The 15,725-nt window shown below is 48.3% G+C and overlaps 1 protein-coding gene across 3 annotated transcripts in view; it reads right to left on the reverse strand.

Moving 5' to 3' along the window:
- lsp1a (lymphocyte specific protein 1 a) overlaps positions 1 to 15,725 on the reverse strand; it is a 451,893-nt gene that overhangs the window by 11,286 nt on the left and 424,882 nt on the right. For all 3 annotated transcript variants that reach the window (XM_038807720.1, XM_038807718.1, XM_038807719.1), the window contains one exon: positions 12,924 to 13,032. In XM_038807720.1, the coding sequence (XP_038663648.1) occupies positions 12,924 to 13,032 (109 nt within the window). The remainder of the gene's footprint in view (positions 1 to 12,923; positions 13,033 to 15,725) is intronic.

Raw genomic sequence — 15,725 nt, forward strand, 5'->3', positions numbered from 1 at the left:
ATGACCATAAGCTTGGTCAAAGCCAGGTTTTAAGAACCTTCTTAAAAGGATGAAAGAGAGATAGAGGGCGAAATTCTCCCAAAGGGAGACAAACTGCCGACGCCGAAGTGAAACCCGGAGTGTTTCACTCCGGCGTCGGAGGCTGCTCCTCGCCCCCTATTCTCCCTTCCCCCGGGGGGCTAGGAGCGGCGGCGCGTCAATCTCGCGCGCCGGGCCTTGACGCTTGCGTCAAAGTGGCGCGGCCTGAATGATGAGGCCGGCAGCGCCTAAATGACATCACCCGCGCATGCGCAGGTTGGCCGGCGCCAAGCCGCGCATACGCGGTTGCCGTCTTCCCCTCCGCTGCCCCGCAAGACATGGAGGATTGATCTTGCGGGGCAGTGGAGGGAAAAGAGTGCGTCTTTTAGAGACGCCAGCCCGACGATCGGTGGGCCGGAGAATCGGAGCGGCCTGTCGCAAAACGCGACACATAATTTTGGGGGAGGGGGGAGAATCACGTGGGGGTGCCAGGGTGGCGTGGCGTGATTCGCCCGGCACTCCCACGATTCTCCCACCCGGCGTGGGGGTCGGAGAATCGCGCCAATAGAGATTTAGGGAGGAAATTGCATCTTTTAGCTGGTACGCACACAACGGGCCAAATGGCCTCCTTCTATGCCAAATGGTTTCATTCTGTGCCATGGATTCCTAGAATTCATTACACCAGAGTTGTCTTAGGTTTTATTGTGTCAAACTGTTCTTTTACAGGTTCCTCAAAAATTATTTTGCAAGTTGATGGTTTCATGCTTTGTTACATGACTCTGCATCTATTAGCACCAAAACGTAAATATATTTAAAATAAACTATTTATTCATATAGTTGAGAGATGAGACAATTGGGTAATTCCATGCATCCTAACTTTGCACTAATTGAGTGCCAAGTCAGATAAACAGCTTCCTTGCATGATTCTGACTGTGTTTAAACCCTTGTCACATGGAAACTCATACTGCCTCATTCCTTTTCCTGAAACCTATCCAATAGTGCAGCCTAATCAATCTTTCTTCAAAATACAAATTCTCCAATCCTGGCAACACCCTTTTAATTACCTCCATGCCCTGTCTAATGCAATTGCAGCCTTCCTGTAATGCAGTGCCCAGAACTGTACATAGCCAACCATCCTAACTTGGAAATATATCATGTTCCTTCACTGTCGCTGGATCAAAAATCCTGGGACTCTCTTTTCAGTAAGGACACATGGGTGCGTGATTCAACTAATTGGCAACAAAGTCCCATAGCGAGCGCGTTCAGCCGTGTGTTTCCCAGCATTCGCAGTGCCGAGATACATGGCTATATAATGTGACTCGTGTTGTATAAGGGGCCTCAGCGGGGAACGTGCAGCCGAGACTGCACATAGTCCGTTTTATACACTGATTTGGTCCATGCCTTACAGGCTGACCTTTTGTACAGAGGTTAATAGAGATCCCCCGTCCCTAGCAGGGGAGCTTGTATTTCGCAAGGACCCTGGGAAGATAATCATTCCCACTGCGTAGGGCCTGTGCGGGACATTACACTCTTCCTAACAGCATCGTGGCTGTACACATGGACTGAAGTAGTTTAGGAAGACAGCTCACCACCGCCTCCTCAAGGACAAGTAGGGATGGGCAACAAATACTGTCTAGCCAGCAACACCCGAGAGTTAAGAAATACAAAAATACTCTGGCGATGGCCTAACTAATCTTTGGTGACAGTGTAAAATGGGCAATATCGGATCAGTTAACCATTACAGTTGTCTCCCGATTATTAGGGAGAGTAAGGGTGTAATTTATAAGGATGTTACCAGGACTGAAGAATTATGAAGAAAGATTAGATAGACTGCCCCATAGTAAATCCAGTGTTCTCTCAAAAGTTAAAATTATCAGCGACGTCTCAATTTCTTAGATAAATACCAATATGGGAACTTCTTTGCTAATGTTCTGTTACGACACAAAAGACAGAAACAACTGGAAATATACAAGTCTGTCAGAAACTGAAAAATAGATCCATATTATGGATTGAGTATTTCTATCAGAAATAAGAACAATTTATTCAGTGAATAGCCAGAATCAAAATATTCATTTGTTGTTAAGACGCTGACTGCTCTGTTGTTTATTCCCAGTATTTACTGTTTTGACACAGATTCCCAGTTTTTTTCTTTCATCTTAAATGTGACTGTCTAGGTCAATGGAAGCAGTCTGTATGTTTTCTATTTTTTTTATTTAAAGTTGTCGGGTAATTTAGTGGAACTGGTAACTGACATTGGGTATTTATTGCATTGGTCATTGTGTGTAGCAACTTTTTAAACCTCTTTGTGAAGAAGTTTACTATTTTGGTGTTCCTGACAAAACACTAAGGGCGCGATTCTCCCAAAACGGGAGAAATCGTAAGGCTGGCGTCAAACCCGGGCGGGTTTGACGCCAGCGCGCCCCTTCCCGACCGGGAACCGATTCTGGTCCCCGGTCGGGGCTAGCAGCCCGACGCCGCAAGCTCCGGCATCACGGGCTTAACGAAATTCGTTAAGCCCACTTGCCGGAGTTAGCGCCGGCTGACGCGTCATATGACGTCAGCTGCGCATGCGCGGATTGGAAGACTCCAACCCGTGCATGCGCGGATGACGTCATTGCGTATTTGCGCGAAACCCGCGCATGCGCGTTCCGGGATGCCCCTCAGCCGCCCCGCGAATGGATACTGCGGGGCGGCGGAAGGACAAATAGTGCGCGGGCATCGGGCCCGCTGCCCGCGATCGGTGCCCACCAATCGCGGGCCCATGGCACCCTTGGCACGGCCGTGGTACTGCCGTGCCAATCGGTGCCATGGTTATAAAAAGCGAGTTGTTCCCGCCGTTTTTACGAACGGCCAGACCAGGTCTGTTTGCCGTTCGTAAAAACAGCGTAAAGGGCTGGGGCTTCGGCCCATCGAACAGCTGTGAATTGCTGCCGGCCGTAAAAAAACGGCGGCAGCGATTCGTGTCGGGAGTTGGGCGGGGGGGGGGGGGGGAGAATAGCGGGAGGGCGGGAAAAATGTCGGGAAGGCCCTCCCGCTATTCTCCGACCCGTCGTGGGGGTCGGAGAATTTCGCCCTCAGTATGTTCACTTGTTAACAAAGCTAAACTGATCGATGATTGGGCTTATATTGAGAAAAAAAAAGTGGCTTTCAAAACTATGCTATTTTTTGTACCACCCTTCTGTGTCAACCTAGTTCCTCCTCTCCTTTTCCACTTCTCAGTGTCACTTGGCCTCAACATTATCTTGAGTTCAGACAATAGGTGAGGGGCACAATTTAATACCATTTAAAATATCACTGAATGGTTGGTTGAACTGAGCAATGGTCAAAATATTCCATTAAAACAGGATAGTCTAATGCATTTTCTTCCGTAATGTCATAAAATAGCATGGAAAATAATGGATGGGATTTGCCATCCCCTCTGCGGTTTGATTTGCAATGGCGGAGGCTGCCTGTCATTGGCCTGTGGCAGATTCCGCTCATCCTGCCACTGTGAAAGGGTTTTCCTGTTGTTCACACCGCCCAGGGGTCACCATCAGCGGGGCCGGAAAATCCCACCGGCAGGAACGGTCAGAAAATTTAGGCCAATGAGTAATATTATTATAAACTGGAATTATTGTTCCAGGCAACTGGAGACCAATGGAAACCATCTCCTATCATTCAGTAACCCAAAAGTTTTTTAAATGAATACATATTCATGCCCCATTTCCTCACAACACAGCCTGCGCCAGTCCTAACAGTGTCATACCTGTACCGATTCTGCACAGTAACTTTCCACTAGGAAATGCAAAACGACAGCCAAGCTTTCTCAGCCTGATATAATTGAGACTGGTAACTTACTGAATAGGAACAAAATTGTGCGAAGCTTAAAAGGAGGCAATTTGGCCCATTGTGTGACTGGATCTATTGGAAACAAATTTTGCCATTCCAATCGCTCCCTTGGCTTTGTGTCTTTCTCTACTTCAAATGTGTCTCCAATGTTTCTTCGAAAGCTGCAATGCTCTCCTCATCAACTATTGGGAAATTATGGAAACTAACTAGTGACGTACCTTGTGATGGTACAGTTGGATTTACAGGAAATTCCTTTACCTGTTCCATAATTAACAGAGGGTCATTTCATTTCAAATAAATTAGTGCTTAAATAAATGATTCGCCATTATTTGCATAGCTGCCAAAATAATTAATTTTGTATAATAGTCAGTAATTAGAAAATGTCTATGACCAGACTAGCAATAATTCATTCACAGCTTGTTTGAAAAATGTTAAACTTAAATTTGGAAAATACTCCATCAGACATTCCATAATAGGCTACCTAAAAGAACTGCGGTAGGTTTTGAAATTCATTTACAGTTCATCGCACTTTAAATAGATCTCTGATCATCAAATTCCACCTTTGCGTTGCATGACGATACTGTACTGTTGTATAGGATTTGCTACCATTCAATATGGTCAGTTCTAAATAAGCAAACAGCAGACCCCTTGCTCTGAATTGGAAACTCAAAATGAATGTAACAGATGCTTGACATGCGTACAAATAGCTGTCCATGGCTGCAATTGGGTTTGGGCACAGTGTTAACAGTGTGGTGCTGACTATGGTTTGTGGGTCATTAATTATTAGCACCCCTTGCTTTTAACTGGCTGATAAGTATTTTTGTGCACACAGAAAAAGAAAATCCTTGAATCCACGGCTATATTTGAATTTAGATCACAGATGACCTGCCAGATATACCCCACTGTACTAACCTATCATAGGAATCCTCCATTATAAAGCTACTCTACCCACACAACAGACACTGGCTGAAGTCTCCGTTGTTGGGATTCACTTTTCCCGCTGGCAGCACAACCCCGCCCATGGGTTTCCTGGCAGCATGGACTGGTTACAATGGGAAATCCCATTGACAAGTGGCGGAAGATAGAATCCCGCCACCAGCAAACGCCGCACCACAGAGAAACACGCGGCTAGGGAAGTGGAGAATCCAGCCCATTTTATTGAATGTATATTGTTCACAAGTATTATTCTGGGATCATGGTGACAAAAGGCTGGAACCCAGTGAGCAGCTAGCAGCAACAATTTGGTGGTGCATGCAGAGGATGTAATGTCACCTGATTGTCCATTACCAGCTTGCCCAAAAATTGCATTGAGCGAGCATCAGGGGCGGGATTCTCCGACCCCCTGCTGGGTTGGAGAATCGCCGGGGGACGGCATGAATCCCACCCGCGCCGGCTGCCGAATTCTCCGGCGCCGGAGATTTGGCGGGAGCCGGAATCGCGCCGCACCAGTCATGCTGCCAGGAAACCCATGGGCGGGATTGTGCTGCCAGCGTGAAAAGCGAATCCCAACAACGGAGACTTCAGCCAGTGTCTGTTGTGTGGGTAGAGTAGCTTTATAATGGAGGATTCCTATGATAGGTTAGTACAATGGGGTATATATTGACAGGTCTGTGATCTAAATTCAAATATACCTAATATTTAATGACCCACAAACCATAGTCAGCACCACACTGTTAACACTGTGCCCAAAACCAATTGCACCGGTCGGCAGCCGCTGGCAGTGCCCCCCCCCCCCCCCCCCCGGCGATTCTCCGGCCTGCGATGGGCCTAGTGGCCGCCCGTTTTCAGAGGGTCCCGCCGGCGTATGTTACACCAGGTATTGGCCGGCAGGACCTGGTTGCACAGGCGGCCTCAGGATTCCTCGGTGGGGCGCGGAGGGGTCTGGCCCCGGGAGGTGCCCACACGGTGGCCTGGCCCACGATCGGGGCCCACCGATCCGCGGGCGGGCCTGTGCCGTGGGGGCACTCTATTCTTGCGCACCAGCAGCTGTACCGGTCCGCCATTGCTGGTGCGGAGACGAAGCCCTCTGCGCATGCGCTGGGATGACGCCAGCACACGCTGGCGCTCCCGCGCATGCGCCAAGGCCCTTCGGCACCGGTTGGCCTGGCGCCAAGCCCCTTCTCTGCCTACCGGTGCGGCCAAACCACTCTGGGGCCAGCCTAGCCCCTGAAGGTGTGTAGGATTCCGCACCTTTGGGGTGGCCTGACGCCGGAGTGGTACATGCCACTCCTTGGCGCCAGGACACCCCGCCCCGCCGGGTAGGTGTCCCGCCCCAGGTTTCCAAGGGGTGGATGATTTTAAAAAAACAAGCCAAACACAGCAGATCTTCATGGCTTTTTCCAATGTTTTCTTTAGATTCCTGTGAAATGCTATGGGGCACTTTTCTAGATTTTACATTTTAATGCAAGTTGCTGTACCTATTCAAATGAAACCACTCCCCCTCTACACTCAAATTCTCTTTTATGGCTCTGGTCTTGATGGCAAATGCTGGCGATTACTACAATGAAAACAGGAAAGTTATACCAGGACACCAAAACTAGCCATTTCCAAAAGCATGCTTTTTTAAAAAACGACAAGGACTGTGAAAACCTGAAATAACCGGTTATGGCAGGATGTATGGAGTTGTGACAATCCATTGTTTGCACATGGTAATGCCAGGAATTTAGTGCTGTGCAATGTTTACTCCCAACCTTCAGTATGAGATTTCAGGGCAGAAAACCTGGCATTTCATGATTTTATACTGATGGAACCATCAATTCATTAGACACGTGCTTTAAGATATGAACAGTGGTTTTAATCTACTTACAACAGAGCCAGCCTGTCCGCGTTGAACTCTCGATGAACTGAACGACTGGCTCTGAGCATTGGTATTTATACAGCAGTCCAGGGGTTGGAGTCGTGGGCGGAGCCAAGAGTGGAGCCCTGTACAAACTCCTGAACATTCCCAGCGCTACTCCCCCTAGTGGTCAGGCAACGCAACTGCGCTTACAAATGCATGGTCTCATGTATATATGATAGTGTGAATTACGGAGTTACATTCACCACATTCACCCCCTACAAAAAAAATCAAGTCCGGCAGCGGTGGTGGTTCATAAATTGAGTCTGTCCGGTGGTCGGACTGTCCGCTGCGATCTGCGAAGCACCGGGGTTGCAGCCTCTTGCGGTGCTGGACGGGTGTTGTGGGTTGGGGTACGATGGCAGACTCCAGCGAAGATCTCGTCCGAGCTCCATACCCGTCTGGTTCAACTGGGGACGCTGGGGGTTAGCCGGTGCGGGCGCGCGGAACAGGTGGAGTGAGCTAGTGGGCTCGGGAGCGCGAGGGGGCGGCTGGGTTGCGCGGAACCGATGCAGCGAGCTCGTGGGCCCGGGAGCCTGAGGGGGCGGCCGGATGGGGTGTAGGGTGAGGGGTGCATCTGTAGTGATAGAGGGGATGCTGGACCTGGTGGGTGCAAGGTCCCGGAGGGATACGGTGTCCTGACGGCTGTCGGAGAACTCGACGAAGGCGTAATGGGGGTTGGAGTGAAGCAGGCGCACCTTCTCAACAAGGGGGTCGGTTTTGTGTGCCCTGACGTGCTTCCTCAGGAGTACAGGGCTCGGTGTCTTCAGCCATGCCGGAAGTGAGACCCCCATGGTAATGACCCTGGAAAAAATGAAGAGCCTCTCGTGAGGGGTCTGATTGGTCGCTGTGCATAAAAGGGACCTAATAGCGTGGAGCGCGTCTGGGAGGACTTCCTGCCAATGGGAGACTTGGAGATTCCTGGACCGGAGGGTCAGTAGGACGGTCTTACAGACCGTCGCATTCTCCCTCTCCACCTGCCCGTTCCCCCTGGGTTTGTAGCTGGTAGTCCTGCTCGAGGCGATGCCCTTGTCGAGCAGGTACTGACGCAGCTCGTCGCTCATGAAGGACGCACCCCGGTCGCTGTGCACGTAGCTGGGGAAACCAAACAGGGTGAAGATACTATGCAGGGCCCTAATGACTGTGTGGGAGGTCATGTCGGGGCACAGAATAGCAAATGAGAAGCGGGAGAACTCATCTATGACTTTTAAGAAGTAAACGTTCCTGTTAGTTGAGGGGAGTGGCCCTTTGAAATCGATCGCGAGGCGTTCAAAGGGCCTAGAAGCCTTGACCAGGTGGGCCCTGTCTGGTCTAAAAAAGTGCGGTTTGCACTCCGCGCAGATCGGGCAGTCTCTGGTGACGGCTTTTACCTCCTCAGTGGAGAAAGGCAGATTTCGGGCTTTGATGTAGTGGGCGTGCCGGGTGACCCCGGGTGACAGAGGTCGTTATGGATGATTTTCAGGCGGTCGATCTGCGCGCTGGCGCACGTCCCGCGGGATAGGGCATCTGGGGGCTCGTTGAACGTCCCCGGTTGATACTTAATATCGTAGCTATAGCTGGAGAATTCGATCCTCCACCGCAGGATTTTATCGTTTTTAAGCTCTCTCAGGAATTCTGCGAGCGATTCCGTAGGCCGCTGGCGGCGAGTAGTAAACACGTGTCGCGCGTAGACCTCATTTACAGGCCTTACATACATTTTGTCGAGTAGCGCTAGGGCTTCAGTATACGAACTGCCGCAGTTTAGTTGAGTAGAGATTCTGTGGCTCACCCTCGCATGCAGTAGGCTCAGTTTCTGCTTCTCTGTTGTTTCGGCTGTGCTTGCTTCCGCCAGGTAGGCTTTAAAACACCGCAGCCAATGAGAAAAAGTATTTTTTGCCTCTGCATCCTGTGGGCCGAGTTCCAGTCGCTCAGGCTCGAGGGCTGATTCCATGATTGATCCTGGCTGTTTCTTAAGTAGATTAAATTGATGGAACCATCAATTAACTAGACACGTGCTTTAAGATATGAACAGTGGTTTTAATCTACTTACAACAGAGCCATCCTGTTCCGCGTTGAACTCTCGATGAACTGAACGACTGGCTCTGAGCATTGGTATTTATACAGCAGTCCAGGGGGAGGAGTCGTGGGCGAAGCCAAGGATGGAGCCCTGTACCAACCCCTAAGCATTCCCAGCGCTACTCCCCCTAGTGGTCGGGCAACGCAACTGCGCTTACAAATGCATGGTTTCATGTATATATAATAGTGTGAATTACGGAGTTACATTCACCACATGTACATTCTGTGAGCATTATGCTTTTTATATTTTTGTCATGGGATGTGAGGTTTGCAATGCCAATATTTGCCCTTGAGAGCATTTAAGAGTCAACCACATTGGAATGGATCTGGAGTATCATGTTCGCTAGGACATTAGTGACCCAGAATCGATGATAGTTTTACGGTCACCATTACTGAAACTAACTTCAATTCCAGATTTAATTAATTGAATTTAAAATCCACGTGTTGCCGGATTTGATCCCTTATTCACAGAGCATTAGTCTCTGGATTTCTAGTCCAGAGAAATTACCAATACGCCACCATCTCCCCTCGAGTCAGGGCATTGTCCTGTTTTATAAAGTCATGGGGCTGAATTCCCCAATTGTGAGGCTATGTCCTCAGGCTGGCGTGGGAAAGGTGGCATTTTACGCCTGAAAAGTAGGCGCAAAACGACCACCTCCATATAGCTGGGGGCTAGTATGCCAGCAGTGTAGAGCACCTGGCTCTAGCTGCCGATACGGCCAGGAGAATTGCAGGGTCCAAGGCGGCGCATGTGCACAGCGGTGGCCTGCAGCGACCGTGCTGTGCAACATGCCGCCGGCTGTTCACGGACCCAACCTGCAAAATAGTGCCCCTCCCCCCGGGTTTGGCTGGCTTGCACGCCCCTAACCACTCGCCAACAGTGCCCCCAGCCCCTGATAAAGTCTCCCCTGCCCGTGGATCGGCCCTCCCCCTGACTGTGGCAGCGCAGGACTGAGTCTGCAGCCGCCACGCCGAGTTCCTGAGGGATGAGGCCACACGCAACCAACGCAGTCGGGAACTCAGATGTAGAGGGGACGGAGCATCGTGAAAGTGGCGCCGCCCCCGATTTGATCGGGAACTTTGATTCTCCGGCCCATCACCGAGCGCAATTTCGGCGTTGGCGACCGGAGAACCCAGTCCACGGTATATAATTTTCCGAAGCATAGCATATACACTTCAATTTTTGGATTCTGCACATTCAAGGCCCTGTTCACGAGTGGAGTAAGTACACTTGGGCTGTTTGTGTGGAGGGCTACTTTGGTTAAATCTCCCAGACAAGGCATTCATCTTCATTAGTTCAGGCTCCCCACACATGGAAAACATGCAGGAAAGCAGACCGACAAGCCTTAAATGGAAAAGCTGGGAGAACCATCAACGCTGCTAAGGACTCACGCTTGCCCTGACGAATTGTTCATTCTCATCTAATTCATGAAGGGAATATTCTAAATGACAACCCCCTCCACACTCCACTTCAACTTGATTATCTCATAACCGGAAATGCAGCAACCACAAGTCAAAGATGTAGAGGAAAATGGTTCCCAATACATATGTAGCAAAATGTGCACGGCATCAAAAAAAAACAAAGGGCAGCACGGTGGGTGCAGTGGTCAGCACTGCTGCCTCACGGCGCCGAGGTCCCAGGTTCGATCCCGGCTCTGGGTCACTGTCCGTGTGAAGCTTGCACATTCTCTTTGCACATAGGTGGATTGGCCACGCTAAATTGCCTCGCTAAATTTAATTGGAAAAAATTAATTGGGTACACTAAATTTATTTAAAAAGTCAAGAGTCAGTTAAGTGGGGTTCAGTTGGCTGAACGGCGAGCATGTGGTTCAGAATATGTAAACGGTGTGGATTCAATTCTTGGTCCAGCTGGGTTATGCTTGGGACCTGCCTTCTTCCCCTGCCCCTGAGAGTGGAAGGCAACGGCAAACCATCAGTGGCAAAAACTGCCAAGTAAAATAGCTCAGGATGAAGCATCAGCAGACAAGGAGGTCTAGCACCTGCCTTCGAGCACAGCACACCAAAATCAGTTAAATAAATAATCAGCAAAGTGAGTCTTAGATCAGCCATGATCTTATTAAATGGCAGAGCAGGCTTGAAGGGCTGAATGGCCTACTCCCGCTTTCTTATCTCATTAACAGATCAAAGCAAGCCAAGCCAGAATATCCCCATCATTACATTACAGAGATAGCCATGCTCAAATTGAAATTCAACTTGGCTTTGATCTGGTCTTCACTTGATGTTTAATGTTCATGCTTTGGAGAACCATCAGAAGGACAAAACTACAGGTATCTATTTGTTTTCTTGTTTAGATTAGGGATACTGAGGACACATATTACTGAAGGAGCTACGGGCTGGATTAATCGCAGCCTTGCGCCAAAATCGCTTTTGGTGTAGGGGCGGAGAATCAACTTTCACACTGAAATCGGGCCCGGCGCAGGTCCGTCGATTCTCCGGGACCCGAGAATCAGCGTTTTCACTCAGTACTCTGTGTGGCTAGGGGGCCCATTGCCAGAGGCCAGCCCAGCGATCCTCTGCTCCCAACCGGCCGAGTTCCCGTCGGCATGGTTCTAACCAGCTATCGGCCTTCGGGAACCTCACGTGGCGGCTGCAGACTCAGCCCGCGGCGGTCCTGGTTTGGGGGGGGGGGGGGGGGGGGGCGGGGTGATCGGACACCAGGTGGTGGGGCCCTTATGGGAGGGCGGCTGGGGACAGATTGGGCCGGTTGGATCTTCGGGCGCGTGACCGATCGGGGGGTGCCTACAGCTTACAGCTGCTTCCGTGGTCCGAGTCTGCCATGGTGCTCATCGCGGCCCCTGGATGCCGTCGCCGTGCGCATACGCGGACTCTAAATGTTTTATGGTGCTTTGACCAACAAAAATCTATAATCAGGTATGAAGGAAATATGCTCCAAATAGCACTGATCTATAGGTTGATTACCATATAACATACCAGACGATCATACAAATAGCATTTAGCAATGTCATGCCTATTTAATAACTATACAAATTATAATTCAACTGATGAAAATAACTACTTTCTCTCTTTCTTTCTCCATGCAGTGTCCTCATTGTCTGAAGCTAATGATGGCTTATGGCCATGAGAACTCGATGGAGCAAGGCAAGGAAATAGGCTTCAAGATCTACCTCATGCCAGCACATGGATTGAACCCTGACCATTGGCGTCATTCTGCATCCCTCTCTAGCCAACCGAGCTAACCGACCCCACCACCATTCCCACTGTCCACTCACCCTAATGTGGATCAAGGACTTCAAAATTGGACAACCTTTCAAATAATTTAAATAACGATTAGTGCAATAACTGGTGTTGGGCCACGAGCGGTCATTGTAAACATCACACCAGACAAATTCCTAATTGTCGTTAAAGCCATCTTGAGGGGCGGCACGGTGACACAGTGGTTAGCACTGCTGCCTCACGGTGCTGAGGACTCGGGTTCGATCCCGGTCCCAGCTCTTTGTCCATGTGGAATTTGCACATTCGCCCCATGTCTGCGTGGGTCTCATCCCCACAACCCAAAGATATGCAGGTTAGGTTGACTGGCCAGGCTAACTTGCCCCTTAATTGGAAATTTAAAATTTAAAAACAAACCCATCTAGGAAAAGATCAAGTCCATCAAATCTGTTCACTTCAAATCTTTGAAGCGGGCCTTGATCACTATTACATTCCAAGTTTAAGACCAATACTTGTATGGCAACATTGTCCAGCAAATCAAAGGGCACTGCCAGCTCTAGGCTGTTCTCTAGCCACACAATTTGAAACTCAAAGGCATGTAAATGTTCTGAATAGCAGAAAGCGCTCTGAAAATATTTGAAGTAAAATGCAGAGTGGCGAGGATCGCTCCGCATTTAATTCCTAGGGTGCTTATATTGTGTACTGAATTACCAATTCAGTTCTAGGCCTCAAAACATCCTCTTAACATACATTTAATAATAATAATTATAATCGCTTATTGTCACAAGTAGGCTTCAATGAAGTTACTTTGAAAACATTTCAAAACAAACAGGCAGTTATAGCAGCTGTATTAAGATGACCTCCAGGTAGCTGTCGCTCCTTCAATATTTTGGCCAGATCGAAAGTGAACCTGGCCATCACTTCCATGTTTCAAAATCCTTCTCAAAGCCAATCACGCACTTGTTTCCCAACCGCAAAAATGCATAGAACTCACTTGATTGATTATTTGCACTGGTATCGTGCTCATCATCAGCAACGTCAATCTTTTCGTACTTGCCATGGCCAGTTACCACAAACTTGTATCTTGCACCAGAGGAAAGATTCTAAAACAAACCCAGAAAACAAGATCATTTTAGATTGGACCACTTATGGTTGACAGAGTTACAGGAAAGTAAACTCGACTCAATTGATACTTTGCAGAAATATAGAAACATAGAAAATAGAAGCAGGAGGAGGCCATTCGGCCCTTCGAGTCTGCTCTGCCATTATGATAATGGCTGATCATCAAGTTCAATTTCCTGATCCTGCCTTCCTCCCAAATCCCTTGATCCCTTTAGCCCCAAGAGCTATATCTAATTTCTTCTTAAAATTATACAATGTTTTGGCCGCAACTACTTTCTGTGGTAGCGAATTCCACAGATTCACCATTCTCTGGGTGAAGAAATGTCTCCTCACCTCAGTCCTTAAAGGTTTACCCCTTATCCTCAAATTATGACCCCTAGTTCTGGACACCCCTACCATCGGGAACATTCTTTCTGAATCTACCTTATCTAATCCTGTTAGAAATTTATAACTTTCTATGAGATCTCCTCTCACTCTTCTAAACTCCAATAGATATAATCCTAACCGACTTAGTCTCTCCTCATAGGACAGTCCCGCCATCCCAGGAATCAGACTGTCAAACCTATGCTGCACTCCCTCCATAGCAAAAATATCCTTCCTTAGATAAGGACACCAAAACTGTGCACAATACTCCAAGTGTGGCATAACTAATGTCCTATACAATTGCAGTAAAACATCTCTGTTCCGATACTCAAATCCTCTCCTTATGAAGGCACTATATCATTTGCCTTCTTTACTGCTTGCTGTACCTGCACGCTTACATTCAGCGACTGATGTACGAGGGCATCAAGGTTACGCTGAGTATCCACCTCTCTCAATTTACCTCCATTCAAATAATAATCTGCCTTCCTTTTATTGCTACCGAAGCGGATAACCTCACATTTATCCACATTATAATGCATCTGGCATGCATACACCTGCCCACTCAGCCTGTTCAAATCCAATAAAAGTATCTCTGCATCCTCCTCACAGCTCACCCTCTTACCAAACATTGTATCATCTACATATTTGGAGATAATACATTTAGTTCCCTCATCCAAATCATTAATATATAATGTAAACAGTTGGGGGTCCTAGAACAGATCCTTGCAGTACCCCACAAGTCACTGCCCGCCAAGACCCATTTATTCCAACTTCTTGCTTCCTGTCTGCTAACCAGCTTTCTATCCATCTCAAGACACTACCCATAATCTCATCCACTCTCACTTTACATATTAATCTGCTATGTGAGACCTTGTTAAAAGCCTTCTGAAAGTCTAAATAATCCATATCCATTGGTTCTCCCTGATCAACTCTATTAGTTACATCTTTAAAGAATTCTAGTAGATTTGTCAAGCATGATTTTCCTTTCATAAATCCATGCTGACTTTGTCTGATTACACCACTGCTTTCCAAATGCTGTGCTGTGACATCCTTGATAATGGACTTCAGAAACTTCCCTACTACCAAGATTAGGCCACTGGCCTATAGTCCCCTGTTTTCTCAAATAGCGGGGTTACATTCACTACCTTCCCCCCCCCCCCCCCCCCCCCAATCTGTAGGAACCATTCCAGAGTCCAGTGGTTGTAAAGAAAAGGGGCTCAGCGCCAGGCGCTGATAAGTTTCCAATGCACCGGCCACCCACTGGCATCGGGATCAAGGTTCGCACCCGCAGCAGTGGGAGGATGCAAATGGATCATTGAGACCCTAAATAAACAGACCCCCAGAGACCTCTAATAAAGAGACCCCCACAGAGACCCCCTAAATAAAGAGAACCCCCCACAGAAACCCACTAAATAAAGAGACACCCCCACACACCCCCTAGAAAAGAGATCCATGTCAGCCCCCCCCCCCCCCCCCCCGCCCCCGCAGAAGTGATTGACAGCTTCCACACACACGCAGCTGTCAGCATGATTCCATTCATCTTCCTTCACGGTAAGTGAGCTAACCACAATGTGTTTAAACATCAAGCTGTGATTGACAGCTCCTGGACCACTTCAAACAGAGTTAAGTGCTTTCTAATCAACTCCCTTCATAGTTGAGTGATTTTGAATTGGTCAGCTAGAAACTGACAGCACTTATTTCTGTTTGAAGTGGTGCAGGGGCATCTCCATGCTTCAGTAATTAGGAATTGGTCAGCTAGAAACTGACAGCACTTATTTCTATTTGAAGTGGTGCAGGAGCTGTCAATCAAAGCCTGATATTTATAAACATTGCAGTTAGAGGGTGAAATGCGGTACAGTGGTTAGCACTGGGACTGTGGCGCTGAGGACCCGGTTTTGAATTCCAGCCCTATGTTACTATCTGTGTGGAGGTTGCACATTCTCCCCATGTCTGCGTGGGTTTCACCCCCACAGCCCAAAGACGAGAAGGTTAGGTGGATTGGCCATGCTACATTGCCACCTAAATTGGAAGAAAAAAAAATTGGGTACTCTAAATGTATAAAGAAACATTGCGGTTAGAGCACTTCAGAATCACTCATCCGTAAAGGAAGATAAATGGAACAATCCTGACCACTGTGTGTGTGTGCGTGTTGAAGCTGTCAATCAAAGTCGAGTAAAATCAATATTAAAGAGAAATGAATGAATGGCTTACAGATCAGAGATCTGAGGAGAGGTGGGTGGGTTTAACCACAGCTGACTGGTTTTCTCTTTCCAGGAATTGACAAGTGCTGCTTCCTGTGTCAGAACCAGCA

Source organism: Scyliorhinus canicula, chromosome 9 (assembly GCF_902713615.1).
Source record: "Scyliorhinus canicula chromosome 9, sScyCan1.1, whole genome shotgun sequence".
In the NCBI taxonomy this organism is placed as follows: Eukaryota; Metazoa; Chordata; class Chondrichthyes; order Carcharhiniformes; family Scyliorhinidae; genus Scyliorhinus; species Scyliorhinus canicula.